The sequence below is a fragment of the Callorhinchus milii genome, unplaced genomic scaffold, assembly GCF_018977255.1.
Source record: "Callorhinchus milii isolate IMCB2004 unplaced genomic scaffold, IMCB_Cmil_1.0 Scaffold96, whole genome shotgun sequence".
Classification (NCBI taxonomy): domain Eukaryota; kingdom Metazoa; phylum Chordata; class Chondrichthyes; order Chimaeriformes; family Callorhinchidae; genus Callorhinchus; species Callorhinchus milii.
In genome coordinates this window covers 103,692-122,625 of record NW_024704837.1, presented here as the reverse complement: position 1 = coordinate 122,625, position 18,934 = coordinate 103,692, and the positions used below count along the sequence as shown (strand labels likewise).

Here is an 18,934-nt window from a genome sequence, read left to right as displayed (position 1 = left end):
ATACATAAACCTGCTTAAGGTAAAACAAAAGATTCCTTTTCAAAAAATCAATTTATAAAGATTTATTAATGAGAAGATACCTACAGTTATTAAATATTTGGACAGTGACATTAAATACGTAGCATTGCCATAAGTAACTAGATATTAATTTAATGCAATTTCATACAATGGCTATTATTTACATCAGACAGTATGTGCAGTACTTAAGCACATTATTGATTACTGAAATGCTGCCATGTTTGTATTATCTTATTTTTCCTGTTGGAGTTCAAATGTAGCTATCACACAGAAATTGTTTGCTGGTAAGGGAAGATCACATCGAGGAGTTTAGAATATATATTCCCTTCTAAAGTATTTAATAACATACTTTTTGACACTTTTCACGTTTAAGGTTGGAGGGCAGATGAGTCACTGGGGCAGGGATTGTTCAACTCAGTTCCTGTTAACCCTGTAAACCTATTGGGTAGGGTGGTCCTAGCAGGACAAGCAGTGGGAAGCTTGCCAGAATGTTTTAATGGCAAGCTATGTGATTTTAGCTGGTTAACCTCCAATAGTACCCCAATACACACTCTACTCTGGGTCCCCAAGCCGTGTCTAATATTCTCCAGAACTAGATGAACATTGTGCGTCCAAGTAAAGGGTGTGCATTCCATTCCTGACATTGGAATTTCTCGGTTAGGTGACATATATAGAACTCTTAAGTCTGATTTGTTTTCTCTTAATCATGGTTTCCACACGTCAGACACTGGGCTGACCACACAAATATCTCCCCCATGGAAGAGTAAGTTGTTGGCCATTATACACTGAAATATGAAGAAAGATCTTTTGACCTAGCTAATAAGAACTGTTTCCATACTTTTAAGCATGGTGATGGGTTTCTGCATGTGGTCAGACACGTGTCTGACCGAAAAAGGTGTTTTTAAGAGATGTTCTAATATTGTAAAAATAACCTATTTATTTTTTGCTAAATTTGTCTAATGTGCAGAAAGCTTGTGGAAATTGCATTGTTGTTTACCTCCATTTGCATTGGCAGTCTTAAGTATTTGCTTGTTAATGCTTCACTCTTTTGAACTCCAAAGCTGTGCAGTTACAACCTGCAAAATATTTTCAGAGATATGCTTCCATGACATTTGAGTAAATTTAACAAAGTAGACAACTGAGGTCCTCTAGTGGTGCAAATGGGATAATATAGTTGCACAATCCCAAAATGATTCCTTGTGGTGGTGTACCTACCTACACCGCTGAAAATGTCCAAACTAGCCTTCACTTTTTTTTTAAGCTGCACCCACTTTTTCAATAGGGAGAAGCGTTGTTTTTGTACTTACGATGTGGTGTTATTTACTCTGGTTAATGACAGAACTGAGGGTGAACATTGTAACAATTGTATGCACTTGTATAACATTGTTCGTATGTGAATGTTGAAGTGAAAATCTTGAGGCATTTCACAAAGGCTGTAGCGGGCATATTGACAAGGAAACAAAGAAGGGGGAAATGTGAAGATGTTGACCAAAACACCAGGTACTCTCCCCCGACTAATCACTTGTCCCGAGTACTTTTCTGTTCATTGCTCCGCAGCACTTGGGTATGTGGTGCCGCAAGGGCTAGGTTTTGAGAGAGAATGAGGTTGGAGGAGAGCACAATAACATTTCTCCTCATCTAACACTGATTTCATGAGGTGGCAGATGGGCTGGAGGGCAGCCTTTCCCTCTGCCGGCTTCTCCCATGTTGTTCTTGGTTTGGTAGGGAATGTTGTTGGGACGTGGATGTCTCCTTTTCATTTGCCAACAGGTCCACTTCGTTCCCTCTCCCCCTCACTGCTGCTGGAGATACTGGTAACTGGGCTCGGTGGTGGCTGAAAAGAAATTGCTAAAGAAAAAAACAGGAGGTTAGTGCAATTCTTGATGTAGTTGCCCTTAGTTATGGTGACAATGTCACGGCATGCGATAAAACCTTGCACAATGCATATGCTCAACTTTTGTGTCGACTGGTGAATTAACTATTTTTACTTGCATCAGCCTGAGACATGCCCACTTCTTCTACCCTGTGGGATTCCTAGGGTCTCATCTTCATGGATTAAGGGAATAAATATTTCTTTAGTGAGCTACTTCTCCTCGAAGGGGTCAGATCATCATTTTTTCATTCATAGGCAAGAGAGTTTGTTCCAACCTGGACTAAAAAGCAATTTTGTTCATCAATTCAGCACTGATATTTTTTTTCTCTGGAAGAGCCATGAATCTAATCCCACTATTCTGCTCACTCCTCGTGCATGTTAATATTTATCTTTCTCAAGATCTTATATAATTCCCTTTTAAAAGAATTTATTGACAAAACCTTCCTATTTGTGAAGAGAGATGCAAAGGGGAATAACAGAGGAGCCAATGCAGTAATGTCAGAGCAATCATAGAATCACTACATAACAGAACTAGATAAAGAAAACACAAGAATTTACATTTAAGTATATAGCGTATATAGGGTGAGGTGAGTGTTGGTGGGGGGGTGAGGCGAATGTGGGGGGGTGGGGGGTGAGGCGAGCGTGGGTGGGGGGGGTGAGGCGAGTGTGAGGGGTTGAGGCGAGTGGGGGGGTGAGGCGAGTGGGGGGATGAAGGAGAGTGGGTGGGGAGGAGAGTGGGGGAGGAGAGTGGGTGGGAGGAGAGTGAGGGGGGGAGGATAGTGGGGTGGGAGGAGAGAGGGGCGGAGAGTGGGCAAGAAGAATGGGGGGGGAGTGGGCAGAGGAAAGTGGGAGGGAGATTGGGGGGAGGAGAGTGGGGGGGAGGAGAGTGGGGGGGAGGAGAGTGGGGTGGAGGCGAGTGGGGGTGGAGGAGAGTGAGGGGGAGGAGGGGGCGGGAGGAGAGTGGCGGGGGAGGAGAGTGGGGGTAGAGAGTGAGAGAGGAACTGAGGAGAGTGGGGGCAAAGATGATCGAATTTAACAGGAGTCCTGTAGCTCAGTGGTTAGAGCATTCGCCTCACAAACGAGAGACCTGGATTCTATTCCCGTCAGGGCGAAAGCTTGGGCAAGTTTCCTTACTCCACACGCCTCTGTTTACCTAGCAGGTATGTGGGAACCCGGTTGTTAGGCGATTGGCGGATTGCTTTTCCAGGGATAATAATCCCTATAAAAAAAATAATGATTTGGTCACTGAATCTACAACTGTTTGTGGGACGCTGCTGTGCGCAATTGGCTTCCGCGTTTTGGCTGCAAAATATACAGTCAATATTTTACAGTATATTCTGTGAAACGCTTTAAGATGTCTCGAAGACATGATAAGGCACTACACCAAATGCAAGGATTATTATTCTTAATTTCTGCTTCAGAAACCTTCAGGTTACATGAAAAATATTAAATTCTGTTTTAGAGGCGTTGCACTGCCTGTAAGGGAGCTTGACAGCTGCTTCTGTGGCAATTTTACCACTCATTGGTAATCATTCACTAAACTTCTAAGTGTGTATCATCCCTGATCATATTCTCTTTAAGGCTGCACGCCTGTGAATCTGTTATTCATTAAAGCTGTCGAGCATTACAGTAGCAATCTTCGCAAAAATCTAAAAGGAAGCATTAGCAACCTGGAACTTTGATTGCTTTGAAATAAAGTGTGATTGAACATCTGCTTCTGGGAAATAGATGAATATTTTGCAAATTGAGAAACTTCGAGTCCAGAAGGAGATGAATGGTATGCAAGCCAGTACTGTACCAATGTTGGATTCAGAAATAATTACTTTTCCCTTAATAAATTTACATTCAGACCTTGTGAGAGTTAACAGCTAATTCACATTTTAGTAAAAAGCTTGATCAGTAATTACCTGGTAGTGCCTTATTTGTAGTTTTGTGCATTGCTTTTAAAGATTAGTGCTGCCTTTTAATAATGTAGACGGCTAGTAATAATCCCTCCAAAAACCCAAACAATAATAAATAGGTCATTTTCAATTCGCGACTGTTTGTGGGACACTGTTGTGCACAATTGGCTGCCGCGTTTCGTCCACAAGTATACAGTCAATTCACTTTACAGCATATTCTGTGAAGCGCTTTGAGACGTCTAGAAGACGTGAAAAGCACTATATCAAACGCAGGGATTATTATTATTAACTTTTATATTTTTCGATCCGGTAGTAAGGTTTCCTACAATGTTACATTTTGGGCACAAAAAATACAGTCAATTCACTCTACACTGTATTTTGTGAAGAGCTTTGAGACGTCACAAATATGTGATAAGACGCTCTTTCAAATGCAAGGATTATTATTACATTAAGTGCATCAGATTTAGTTGCTTTTGCTTATGACTCTGAGTGGTCAACTGCTTAAACTGCAGGAATATTAAAGTGTTTGGAGAGTTAACAGGATCACCAGGTCCTCTCGCTTGCAAGGCAAGTTCTCTAACTACTAAGCTACAGGACTCCTCAATAGATATTCATCAAACAAACAAGTCTGTTCAATGCAAAATTAAGGAATTGCCTCCATTTGTAATAATGTTCATTAGGCTATGAAAAGTACATCTTGTCTGGTGACAGTATTAGTGAGATTAAAGGTCAGTTTGAGGCATTTGGGTGTTACTTTTGTTCACTGATTATGGCAATAACCTAAAGGCAATAGGTTATCCTGTTGGTTAGCCCCTCGCTGAAGCATGAGTTCACTTATAATAATAATAATCCTTGTATTTGAAATGGTGCCTTATCATGCATTGAGATGTCTCAAAGTGCTTCACAGGTTTTCTACTGTGAATTGTAATGTCTGAAATATTTGTAGGCTCACTGGCAGCCAATTTGCAAATTTACTGTAAACCCTGTGAAGTGATTAGATGTCCTCCAGAAGCGCTAAACTTAATATAATTATTATGATTTTTCCCTCTGTACCTCTAGTCTCATTTTGCTCACCTCCTCTGCTTGGCAAACTCAGCCCTCTTGTGTGTTTTGCACCATCGTTGGAGGCTGAGCCTGCAGCCACTGTACCTCTATCCTCTGGAACTCCCTCATTAAACCCATTCATTTTGTCCTTTATCTATCTTTAAAAAAATCCTAAAAATGTAACTCTTCAACCATGGTTTTGGTCACTCCCCCCAACCCCCACCACCCTCTTCCTATTCAGTGTCCAGTCCACCTCCATAAATAAAGTGCTTTAAAATGTCACCTACATGAGAGGTGCAAAATAAATGCAAGCTGTTGTTGATGTTTTCGTAATATATTTCCTAAAAATGGTTTAATTCATCAAAGGGGTTGTTGTGAACATTCCCTAAAATAATGCAATCACTACATCCCTCTTGGTCTTAAAAAGTATCAACTCAGCTATATTGTGGTGTACAATACTGAGGCTGTACGGCACTGATGCTATATAGTGCCTCGATTTACTATTTTGTTTTGCTATGAAAAAAAAGTATTTTTAGGACTGGATCTACTTGGTGCTATATTTTGTTCCTGAAATTGCTGTATCAAAGAAGGGGGCGAATGATTCCTTATGTCTAAACGGTTAATTTCACCCCCCCCCAAAAAAAAAAATCGTGTTACATAAAAAATTATATGAAAGTGCGTGTGTGAGAGAGAGAGAGAGGGAGAGAGAGAGAGAGAGAGAGGGACCCGTTACTGAAAGGGAGAGTTAGGAAGCGAATTATCTGCATCCTGCAGCAATTCAGCATGTCACTGGCTGGTGTCATAGCAACAGGCGAACCACAGCAACAGCACACTGCCATCAGCATGCAGCATCCTTACAATGTCAATAAACACAGAACACAACATCTCAAAGTAACAAGATCTGTCCTTTTCTCCAAGGCGGCCCCAAACTTGGGAAATAATGTTTGATCACCAGCTGTCGTACTTTTGAATTATTTCGTTTTCTGCTTTTGCCCAAGGCTGGAGACCTGCTCGATTCAGTCAAACTCTGCCTGAGCTCCAATGGGTCTGTGAAGAAATATTGACAAATACGTAAATGGTAAGAGGATCACGCATTGCTTGTGCAGGTATTTTTCTTCTAACTCTCAGTTTGGCTAATGTGACTATCGGTCTTGGAGGCCGAAATTCACCTGGACTTTCTAGGTAAGTGAGAATGATTCTATTTCATTTGCAAATGCTGCCATTTTGGACAGTGGTCTTATTTGACAACATCTACTCCAATCAACCCCTTTGTTTTGTTTTTCAGGTAGGGCAAATTCGTTGTACCAGAATTGAATTAAATCTGTGCTTGTATAACAATGCATTGGTTGAGAATCAGCAATGGTTTTGTTATGTAGAAATATAAACTGTGTATTTCAAGAAAATTATAACAATATTTGGGACTCCGAAGTACTGTACTTTAGTTTGTAAATAATGTACGTAGTTTAATGCATTCTGCTGTTTTAATACGTGTTAACGGGGTCATAACATTTTGTGATGATTGCATTTTACAAGTGAAGAGGTCTCCCAGTAATACTCTCCAGCATATTGTTTATTAAATGCAATATTGTCTAGAAAACCAAATATATCAATAACTTTGCATGTTTATTTGAGCAGTTCTTCATTTTCAACATATATAAAATTAATATGTCTTTAACTTCAATACTTGCCAGGTTATTAGTGGGAGCAGTTAATGGAATATCACGCTCAAGTAAATACGAAAGCGTCTGTGTGAATGCATCTGTATTAGGGACTAGCATGTGTGTAAAACAAACAGTTCAGAATTATGACTAAGGATGTGAGATTGAATTTGAATGTATGAGTCATAGAGAATCACAGTGAGTGACCCATAAAGTGGACTACAAAGAATAAACGAAACCCGTAGAGTGTTCAAGAGTGGTCTTATTCATTATAACATTGCATGTTTACTTTAATTCCAATAGAAATATTTGCCTTCTGCACAGATAATTACAAATAAATTCACTCAAACTGTTCTAAACATAAAAATATACAGTAGTATTTAATTTAGATTATATGTGATCACTAAAGCTGATTTGCTAAATATTGTCAAAACATAGATACAGCCATGTGCATTTATAAAAAACACAAGGCCACTATTATTTATCTGTCATAGAAAAACAATGAAATCAAATGTAGTATTTTTATAACTAAAAAGAACACTGTTGTTTACAAATTCTACTCCCCAAAAATGCATTGTAGCTCTTATAACGTATTTACATTCCATAATATGGGTAAAAGTCTGAGATGATTATTGATGAATGATGACCTATTTTGCCGGCAATAGTTTAGCCAACATTCCTCCCTCAAATTCCAAATTCACTAAACCTCAGATTAATATGCCGTTCACCTCATTGCTGTTTATGGGAGGTTTCTGGCACAGATGAGTTGTTGCCTTTCTCTACATAGCAACAGTGTCCTGAAAAGTAGCATCATGTGCTGATTGTTTACTGCGCTGAATTTGCAGTCCACACTTGTAGAATGATATTCACTGTAAACACAGAATATAAAACTCAGGACAGTTAGTGAACCGTCCTTAATAACCTCATTATGCACAGTGCTTTGAGATCATTTCTGCTAGATTCAGGGAATTATTTTTCAAGATCCCTTTTTAAAAAATGTTAAGCAAGTGGAGGTAACCCGCTAATTTGTGTCGGCCTGGCTCAGTGGAATGGGGAAAAGGAGATGCACAATGCATAAGGAAAATGCAGAGGTATTGGGAAAGGGCAGGTGAATGGGATTGAAAGGATAATAATAGTCCTCGCATTTGATATAGCAGATTTCACGTCTTCTAGAAGTCTCAAAGTGCTTCACAGAAATTTCCTGTAAAGTGAACTGACTGTATATTTGTGGGCGAAACGCGGCAGCCAATTGCGCACAGCAGTGTCCCACAAACAGTCGTGGATTGAGTGACCAAATCATTTATTTATTTATTTTTTGGGGGGATTATTATCCCTGGAAAAGTGATCCGCCAATTGCCTAATAACTGGGTTCCTACTTTCTGCAATGTGAACAGAGGCGTGTGGAGTAGGGAAACTTGCTCAACATTTCGCCCTGCCGGGAATCAAACCCAGGTCTCTCGCTTGCGAAGCGAGCGCTCTAACCCTGAGCTACAGGACTCTATGTACACACTGTATTATATTATATATATCATAAATGTGCTGAATCTGCTGTCCTTCAGAATACATTATATTTGTGCATATATATTTTAAACATATATGAGCAACATCATCAAATTGAACCGACTTTAGAAACTGTGAATGCACCTTAAAGCTCTGAACAGCATTGCATCAAAACCTAAACGGCACCACAAGAAAACAGCTAAGTGTTCAGTCCAACCCAAATTGACATTATAATTCATAATAAGTGCTTGGCTGCATTCATATACGACAACGGAGAAATGGATTGTTCTCAAAAGAGCCACCACTGACATGATGGGCTGAATGGCCTTCTTCTGTTATGTAAACTTCTATGGTTTATATCTTAGAGTTAATGCTAATTATATTAAGTGGATATGATAAAAAAAATCCATAGAACCCCAGATGTGCTACTCAGGCTGTACAGTATTCTGGTTAGGCCACACCTAGAGAACTGCATATAGTTCTGTTCACCACGACCTAAGGAAGCTACCTAGACCAGAGGCAGTGCAGAAGAGAGCTATGAGGATGATTCCCATGTTAGATGAATCAGCTATGAGCAACGATTAAACAAGCTAAGGCTCGTCTTCAGAGAAGGCAACTCAGAGGGGTCCTCAGAGAGCTATATCATATTTTAAATGGGATTGAGAAAATAAATCCAGATCGATACTTTAGGATTAACCAAGGTAATTCATGTTTCTGGAATATTGATGCGCACAAATTGTGCGCATCAACCGCTACTGCACTTGGTCACACAAAAAATACACAGTCATAGCACTTTACAGCATATCTATGACGTTATGAGGCACTATATCAAAAGCAAGGATTATTTATTATAAGGTTGTAGAACAAGAAGACACAGGTTTAGGGATGCAAAGCGAAATTTCAGAGCAGATACTCAGAGGTTACACATGACTGGAATAGGTTGCTAAGAAGGGTAGTTGAAGCCAGTTCACTGGACTTGTTTAAAAAGCGGCTTGATGCTGTGAAGGGAGGACAGTAGGGTAGATGTTCCAGAAGAATGAAATGAGGAATACTAAATTAAGCTTGGGTCATAATAATTTCAGTGACAGTTAAATCCTAATTTTCTTTCTGCAATGTTTTGGACCCCACTAGATATTTACTAATAAAAATCTGTGTAAGGTAGGCAAGATGGATACAGTGTATTAAAAATATACACAATCCATTTAATGTTATGGTAACATATTTCAAGTTATCTAAAAAACAAGTTACGGATAACACAGATACAGGGAAAACTTAAATCCTTCGGGCCTCATAACCCAAAGTAAATTAGTCCTCACTGGATATCTTTATCTACGAACATGAGGAGTCACAAGTGAATCACATTTTAGTTGCATGGTAACAGGAATTATTGTGAGAACAGACATAGATTACAATGGCCCTCAGGTCCCTTCGGTCATGTGTTTCTGAGTTGCCTTTTCCAGCCTGCACACATTCATAATCTGTTAATTCGCATTTTATCTTGCTTTGTTTCAGAAGTAGCCGACCAGTGAATCTATCATGATAGCAACGGGAGGAAGTCTTCTTCACATTTCAGCCGGCAGCTCGAGCAATTATAATACCAGGAAGAGTCGAAACAAATGCAAGAATGATGTTGTGATGGTGAAAGCCAAATTGAAGCTATGTTCCTTTTCAGGGTTGGTTTCCTCCTTTGGAATTCTGGTACTGTTGTTAGGGATTACAATGGTAATAATGGGCTATTGGCCTACATCCAATGAGATTTTTGAAGCACCAAATAACACCACCACCAACATTTCTCACAATGAAACTTCAATTCTACAGATTATTTCTGATGTTTTAGCAAGCTACTTGCATTCCGACAAATTAAAGGTTTTGGGACCGCTTATGATGGGGATTGGGTTATTTCTCTTTATCTGTGCCAATGCTGTCCTTCATGAAGCCAGAGACAAGAAATCCAAGATTATTAATCTGCACGACATCTACTCCACAGTGATAGATACACACAATTTAACAAAGAAGGAATACGGCCCTTCGAATGGGTTTATGAGCTATATGCGATCTAAGAGTGAGATTGACCTCAAGGCTCCCGATTCTTACGGCACAACAATGTCAGCTAAAAAGTCTTGGCAGCCAACTACTGATGGCAACATGAATCACATTGATCCAGTGGAAAAACTGGGAAGAACCAAAACATATTTTTCAAACCAGCAGACACTTGACCAGAAGGACAAGCTGTTAAGAGAGTCCAAGTTTAACATTTCCAGAAATGGAACTACCGTTAATGAAAGAGAGAAAATTCCTAAAATATGGGACACCAAATTCAATACTACTTCCATTAATGAACCAGTTATAAAAATGGACCACTGTATCCTTGATGATGATAATATCAGACACAGCACATATAATGAAGAAACACAAATGTTGAGGTATTATGAAGAAACAATACAGGATTTGGACCATAATATCTACGATCATAAAAGTATGTTTGGATGCATTCTAGAGAATGATGTCCCTGTTGATCACTTTGTGAATAATAGGTACATTGAAACAGTGACTCCAAATGTTTCATGGTTAAACGATGAACAAATGGTAACCTGTAAAAGTTCCCAAAGACTTTCTCAGCACAAGTATCATGAAGAGGCTATTGCTAATATTCCATTGGACTCTAGCATGTCTCTCCATATTCTATTAGCTCACTCTAAATCTCTAATTAACCTTGGTGGCTACTCTTCCTACACGGAGATGCACAATGAGAGAAGACTTCCATATTTTTCATGTTCAGATCAAACCAACAGTAAAAAATTACGTAAGCTCAAATGTTGGGAACGACTCTTTGGACTATACTGTATCTCCAGAACTTGCAAGCAAATCTTGCGACGTCTGAAAAAGCCATCAATCAGGAATGCACAAAAGTGGTTAGACCTCAGTGACATGTATGGAGAGAGCATGCAGAACCCAGAAAAATTGTTAATGATTTCCAGATCACACAGAAGCCAAAGGATGGATATAAATAAATTTCAGAATTATCAGCAAGGATGTAATCAAGCATATTTCAGTCACAAAATAGCATCCATATTAGAATACAGCGTATTGCAAGTTATAACAAATCGATTGCAAAGCCTGCCTCATTTTCTTGTAATTACTGAAGCCAGTCATGCTCAAAAGCCTCATGGATCATTTATTATTCTTCTGATGTCTATTAAATGTGAGCAGTTCTATTGTGATGTTGCTCATTTCAACTTCAAAAGAATGATTGTGATTTTGAATACAATCAATTAGTTCATATTGAGATGATTGACCTTTCTATTATCCCTATAGTTAAAAGATGAAAAATCAGCAACTATTCACAATAAACATTTTTAAATCATATCCTGATGAAGCAAGGGATGGAAAGGACATTCCTGCCAAATGCCCAAACAAGTAATGCTAAAATATGCATAATTGTTCTGTTTTAGGAGCCTAAAGCTGCTATTTGCATTCTAGAATTGTTGTGTTGAGAAAATCCACTTAACCTATGCTTCAATTCTCTGCAATTCTGTAATCCTGCACCATGTGTCTGTAATCTCTTTAAAAGCATTGTTTTGACTTATTTGGATAATGTCGTTTTTTTCCATTTTTATATCGTTCACTCTTTATAACCTTCAAATAGACATCCTTCATTTGGGTATCTCAGTTCTACTTCAAAAGTCCTACCTGTTCTACCTCAACTATCCTTTCTACCCCACATCTGCGCCATGACCTGCTCTGCCTTCCCCCACGTTGCCCGGCTCCACCACTGTCTCACACCGCAGGCTGCCGAAACCCTCATACACACTTTCATTACATCGCGGCTCGACTATGCAAATTCATTGCTTGTCGGCCTCCCCAACTCCTCCCTCCATAGGCTGCAGATCATTCAGAACCCCGCAGCCCGTGTCCTCTCCTGCACTAGGCTCCGCAACCCTATCACCCCCATCCTCGCCCAACTCCATTGGCTTCCCATCACACAGAGGATATAGTTCAAGATCCTGGTCCTCACCTTCAAAACCCTCCACAGTCTTGCTCCCCCCTACCTCTGCGACCTCCTAACCCCCCCCCATCCTGCTCGCTCCCTCTGCGCAGCGGACTCTGCCCTGCTTCACATCCCTCGCCTCGCTCACTCCACTATTGGCGGGTGAGCCTTCCGCCACTCTGCCCCCACCCTCTGGAACTCCATCCCGCAGTCCCTCCACCTTGTCCCCTTCCCTCGCCACCTGCAAGACCCATCTCAAGACCCTCCTCTTCGACTGTGCTTTCGATCTCCCTGCGTCCCCCCCTGCCCTCCACCCTCCCCGATCCCAATCCCAAGCTCGGGTCCGTAACTCTATCTGTCCAGCGCCTTGGGACGTCCTCCGATGTGAAAGGCACTTTACAAATGTAATTTTGTTGCTGCTGTACTTACTCAAGTCAGATTTTTTTTAAGTCAGCCAGGTACCTGACACATGTGGAAACCCATCACCCTACTTAAGAGTATCCAAATCAAACTGAGATTTTCATGCATCCCACCTTCATACGGAAATCTTAGAGATAGATTGTTGGAATGGAATACGCACTCTCTCCCTGGAGGTAGACATCCTGTTTACATAATTCCAGAAAGTATTAGCTGCAGGTTGGCAAGAGCCAAGTCTTGGGGACCCCAGAATGTGCGTTGGGGAACTGCTGGATTCCAACCAGCTAAAACTACATAACTTGCCATTGGTATCACTGTCTGGCAAGCTTTCCATTGCTTGTCCATCTAGGACCCCTACCCGTTTGAGCTTTGGCTTGCCTGGTTAACAAGAGCCGAGTGGGATGACTCCCTGCCCCCAGCGACTGGTCTACCTTTCCAGGTCCTACTGATAAGCTTGGTTTGCTGTGCCATCATCAGCAGTGCCTGGAATACTGTGTACCCGCCTGGTTCAGGAACCGGACTACCGAGACTGCCCCAGGCATGTCACCTTGGAGCCAGTTCCAGATCCAAACAACTCACTGTGTGAAAACATTCTTCTCACCTCCCCTGTTTCTTTCAACAACTATTTTAAATCAATGTCCTCGAGTTACCAACCCACCCGCCAGTGGAAATAGTTTCTCCTTGTTCGCCCTATCGAATCCCATCACGATTTTGAAAACTTCTATTAAGTCTCCTCTTAACCTTCTCTGCTCCAAGGAGAATAATCCCATCTTCTCTAACCTTTCCTTATAACTGAAGTCCCTCATTCCTGGTACCATCCAGGTAAATCTCTTTTGATTTAATTATATGAACCCCAAGGTCCCATTGTTCCTCCACCCCCTTTAAAATTGTACCATCAGCTTATATTGCCTCTCCTCATTTTTCCTTCCAAAATGCGTCACCTCACATTTCTCCACATTAAACGTCATCTGCCACTTGTCTGACTATTTTACCAGTTTGTGTATGTCCTCTTGCAGTCTGCTACTATCCTCCTCACTGTTTACTACTTTTCCGAGCAGTATCATCTGCAAACTTGGAAATTGTACTCCCTAAACCCAAGTTCAGGTCATTTATATGGATCAAAACCAGCAGTGGTCCTAATACCAACCTCTGGGGGACACCACTGCACACTTCCCTCCGGTCAGAAAAACAACCATTCGCCACCACTCTCTGCTTTCTGTCTCCCAGCCAGTTCTGTATCCATGCTGCCACTGTCCCTGTAATACTGAGGGCTTCCATTTTGCTTACAAGTCTCTTGTGTGGCACTTTATCAAACGCTTTTTGAAAATCCATCAATTAGATCAACTGCACTATCTTCATCCACCCTGTCCGTTACTTCATCAAAAAACTCTATCAAGTTTGTTAGACATGATTTACCTTTAACAAATCCATGTTGGCTGTCCTTTATCAACCCATATGTTTCTAAGTGAAAATTTATTTTGTCCTGGAGTATAGTCTTTAGAAGTTTACCCACTACTGACTTTAGGCTGACTGGCCTGTAGTTCCCAGGTTTATCCTTCTGCCTCTTTTTCTACAGGGGAGTAATATTTGCAACCCTCCAGTCCTCTGGCACCACCCCAGTGTCCAAGGAGGATTGAAAGACTGTGGCCAGAGCCTCCGTTATTTCCACCCTTACTTCCCTCAGTACCCTAGGATGCATTCTATCCGGACTGGGTGACTTATCTACCCTGAGCACCAACAAACGTTTTAGTAACGTCTCTCGGTTTATTCTTATCTTATCCAATTTCTCTATCCTCTCCTCCAACACTGTGGCATTGGCGGCAATCCTCTTCTTTTGTGAAGACAGATGCAAAGTACTCATTCAGTACATCAGGCCATGCCCTCTGCCTCCACAAGAACATTTCCTCTTTGGTCCCTAAATGGACCCACCCTACCTTTTACTAACCTTTTATTCTTTATACGCTTATAAAATACTTTAGGGTTTCCTTTTATGTTACCCGCTAATCTTTTCTCATACAATCTCTTTGCCCCTCTTATTTCCTTTTTCCGTTCTCCTCTGCACTTTCTATATTCTATTTAATTGTCTTCTGCATTTTGGACCTGACATTTATCATAAGCCTCCTTTTTCTGTTCTATTTTAATCCCAATTTCCTTATTCATCCAGGGGGTTTTGGATGCTCGACCTTTCCTTTTTGTGGAAATGTACTGATTCTGTCCCCAAACTATCTCCTCCTTGAAGGCTTCCCATTGCTCATTAGCTATTTTACCTGCTAATCTTTTCCAGTCCACCTTGGCAAGGTCCCTTTTTAACTCACTGAAATTAGCCCTTTTCCAGTTTACTATCTTCACCTTTGACCTGTTGACTCCCTACCAACCTGCCCGCTCCCAACGTTCAGCAGGCTCCGGCCTGCTCCATGTCTCCTGCCTGACTCGCCCTACCATCAGTGGCCGGGCTTTCAGCCTCTCTGCCCCACACTTTAGAACTTCATCCCATGTTACGAGGATAGGCTGACCAATTTGGGACTATATTCTCTAGAATATAGACGAATTAGAGGGGATCTTATAGAAAGCTATATCATCAAAGGGCATGATAAAAATAATAATAATCCTTGTATTTGATATAGCGCTTTTCACATCGGGAGGATGTCCCAAAGCGCTTCACAGAATTGAGGCGAACGCGGCAGCCAATTGCGCACAGCAATGTCCCACAAACAGTCGTAGATTGAAAATGACCAATTTATTATTGTTTTGGTTTTTGGAGGGATTATTATTAGGTGTGTGGAGTAAGAAAACTTGCCCAAGGCTTTGCCCTGCCTGGAATTGAACTCAGGTCTCTCACTGGCAAAGCGAGTGCTCTAATCACTGAGCTACAGGACTCCACGATAGAGTAGATAGTGGGAGATTGTTTCCCCTGGTTGGAGAAACTAAAACCAGAGGCCAGCCCTTTCACACTGAGTTGAGAAAGAACTTCTTCACTCAAAGGGTGGTGAATGTATGGAACTCACTACCCCAAAGGGCTGTTGACGCTCAGCCCTTGAACATATTCAAGACTGAGATAGATTTCTTATTGCAAAAGGGATTAAAGGATATGGGGATAAGGCAGGTCAGGTTATTAGCTGGAGTTAGATTAGAAGATCAGCCATGATTGAATGGCGGGGCAGGCTCGAAGGGCCGAATGGCCAAATCCTGCTCCTACATGTTATGTTATAGTCCCTTCGCCTTGCTTCCTCCCTTTTCTCCTTCAAGGCTGGTCTCAAGACCCTCCTCTTTGATCGTGCCTTCGGTCGCCCTCCCACCTCTCTGCTTTCTCTCACCCGTACCCCACCCCTCCCCCATGCTCGGGTCCTGACCCCTGACTGTCCAGCTCCTTGGGACATCTTCCCGACGTGAAAGAGCTTATAAATGTAATTTTGTTGTTCTTGATGTTGTTTGATTGCTCCTTGTCCTTTTCCATTAGTACTCTAAACCTAGTGATGTGGTGATCACTGTTTCCAGGTGCTCTCCTACTGAAACCTGCTCCACTTACCCCACTTCATTCGCCAGAAGTAGATCCACTGCTTCCTTCCGCACACATTTCAGAAATCCTTCCCCCTCCTTGCCCTTTACACTGCTATTTTGCCAGTCTATGTTCGAATAATTGAAGTCTCCCATTATCACTACTCTATTGGTTTTGCATCTTTCTGAAATCTGCTTGCAGATTTGCTCATCTATCTCCTTCCTACTATTTGGTGGTCAATAGTATACACCTAACAGAGTAATAGCTCCTTTCCTGCTCCTTAACTCTAACCAAATAGATTCTGTTTTTGGACCCTCTAGCACATTGTCTCTTTCCAGGGCCATAACCGTGTCTTTAATCAATATTGCCACTCCCCGCCCATCCTTTTTTTCCTTCACTATCCCTCCTGAATACATTGTAGCCAGGAATATTTAGTTCCCATTGCTGCCCTTGTTTGAGCCAGGTCTCCGTTATTGCCACTACATCATAACCCCATGTGGCAACTTGGGCCTGCAGCTCACCAATCTTATTTGTCACACTCCATGCAATTACGGACATGCACTCCAAGTCCGATTTAGTCTATTCTGCAATTCTCCCCCATCTAATCCCTCCTTTTTCTGGATTACTCCTGATTACATTGCTATTCGTCTCTCCCAGCCCTCTGTATAACTTGTTTGTCCTCTCTGATGCTACATCCTGATTCTCTTCCTCCCTTGAAATTAGTTTAAACCTTTCCCCACAGCACTAGTTAACAACAACAACAAAATTACATTTATAGAGCGCCTTTCACGTCGGGAGGATGTCCCAAAGCGGTGAACAGTCAGGTGTCGGGGCCCGAGCATGGGGGAGGGGTGGTGTAGGGGTGAGGGAAGGCGGAGAGGTGGGAGGGAGACCAAAGGCACGATCGAAGAGAAGGGTCTTGAGACCGGCCTTGAAGGATGCAAAGGAGGAAGTGAGGCGAAGGGACCGTGGGATGGAGTTCCAGAGTGTGGGGGAAGAGAGCCTGAAACCCCGGCCACCGATGGTAGGGCAGGTTGGGCGGGAGACATGGAGCAGACTGGAGCCCGCTGAACGGAGGGAGTGGGCAGGTTGGTATGGAGTCAGCAGGTCAGAGAGGTAGGAGGGGGTAAGGCCATGAATGGCCTTGAAAGTGAGGTTGAGGATCTTGAACTCGATCCTCTGTGGGGATGGGGAGCAGTGGTCGGGTGAGGGTGGGAGTGATGGGGTTGCGGAGCCTGGTGTGTGAGAGGACACGAGCTGCAGAGTTTTGGATGATCTGCAGCTTGTGAAGGGAAGAGTTGGGAAGGCCGATGAGGAGGGAGTTTCCATAATCGCGCCTTGAGGTGACAAATGCGTGGGTGAGGGTTTCAGCAGCCTGAGGGGTGAGGCAGCGACGGAGTCTTGTAATATTGCGGAGGTGTTGGTACATTGGGGCTAATGTTGGGCTTCCGCGTTCGCCCACAAATATACAAAGTCAATTCACTTTACAGTGTATTCTGTGAAGCGCTTTGGGACGTCCTCCCGACGTGAAAAGCGCTATATCAAATGCAAGGATTATTATTATTATTATTATTTGGGCTAACATTGTAGCCCGTTCCTCTGGCTCCGGTCTGCTCCACGTCCCCCGCCCCAACCGGCCTACTATCGGTGGTTGGGCCTTCAGCCTCTCAGCCCCGAGGCTCTGGAACTCCATCCCCCAGTGCCTTCGCCGCCTCCTCCCTTTCCTCCTTCAAGGTCGGTCTCAAAAGCTTTCTCTTTGACCGAGCCTTCAGCTCCCCTCTCGACTCTCTTCCCCCTCCTCGCTCCCTCCCTTCCCTCCCCTCACCCTGACCATTTCCCCCCTCCTTGCTCCCTCCCTTCCCTCCCCTCACCCTGACCATTTCCCCCCTCCTCTCTCCCTCCCTTCCCTCCCCTCACCCTGACCATTTCCCCCCTCCTCGCTCCCTCCCTTCCCTCCCCTCACCCTGACCATTTCCCCCCTGCTCGGGTCCTGACCCAACTGTGCAGCGCCTTGGGACGTCCTCCTGACGTGAAAGGCGCTTTATAAATGGAATCTTGTTGTTGTTGTTGTAGTGTCATCTCCGGCCGCGCTGCTCAGTGTCGCTGCTGAGCCGGAACCACACACACACACACACACACTCTCTCTCTCTCTCTGAGTTTGTGCACTGACCGAGCGTTACCGCGGCGGGATTTCCTGATGGCGGAAGGGAAAGGGCAGAGGATGAAGTGAAAGCCCCCCCACCCCTCCCCTCCCTCCCCCCCGGGGTGAGGCTTCCTGAGAGGAGCTCAGGGTGCGGGTAAGTCCAGCACATGGTCTGCACAGCCCCTCCTCTCTCTCTCTCTCTCTCTCCCCTCAACAACACCGGGGACACAAACCTGTCAGACACCGACCTCAGACCCGCCCCCCCGCGGGCGCCGCCGCCGCCGCCGCTCCTCTCCTCTCCTCACAGCCGCGGGCGGGTTACGCTCCTTCCCGTTGGCAGCCGCTCCCACCACCGCGGCCGCCATCCCGAGCTCACTGCACTGGCCGTGACGTCACCGAGGGACTGCCCGCACTGGCCGTGACGTCACCGAGGGACTGCCCGCACTGGCCGTGACGTCACCGAGGGACTGCCCGCACTGCCCGTGACGTCACCGAGGGACTGCCCGCACTGGCCGTGACGTCACCGAGAGACTGTGAGGCCCAGCCCCGCCCTCCCCCCCTCCCGCCCTCCCTCCCGCCCCCACCTTAATAATAATAATAATAATAATAATCCTTGGAGGACGTCCCAAAGCGCTTCACAGAACACACTGTAAAGTGAATTGACTGTATATTTGTGGGCGAACGCGGCAGCCAATTGCGCACAGCAATGTCCCACAAACAGTCATGGATTGAAAATGACCAATTTATTATTGTTTTTGGTTTTGGAGGGATTATTATTAGGTGTGTGGAGTAAGGAAACTTGCCCAAGGTTTCGCCCTGCCTGGAATTGAACTCGGGTCTCTCACTTGCAAAGCGAGTGCTCTAACCACTGAGCTACAGGACTCCTTCCGTGGTGG

General features: G+C 43.4%; 1 protein-coding gene across 1 annotated transcript; it reads left to right on the top strand.

Moving 5' to 3' along the window:
* Window positions 1-5,873: 5,873 nt before the first annotated feature.
* On the top strand, window positions 5,874-11,454 carry LOC103182616 (transmembrane protein 200A-like). The gene is made up of 3 exons (XM_007899685.2): window positions 5,874-5,914; window positions 9,507-10,797; window positions 11,447-11,454. The coding sequence occupies exons 2-3, from the start codon at window positions 9,531-9,533 to the stop codon at window positions 11,452-11,454; spliced, it is 1,275 nt and encodes a 424-aa protein (XP_007897876.2). The 5' UTR covers window positions 5,874-5,914; window positions 9,507-9,530.
* Window positions 11,455-18,934: the final 7,480 nt, after the last annotated feature.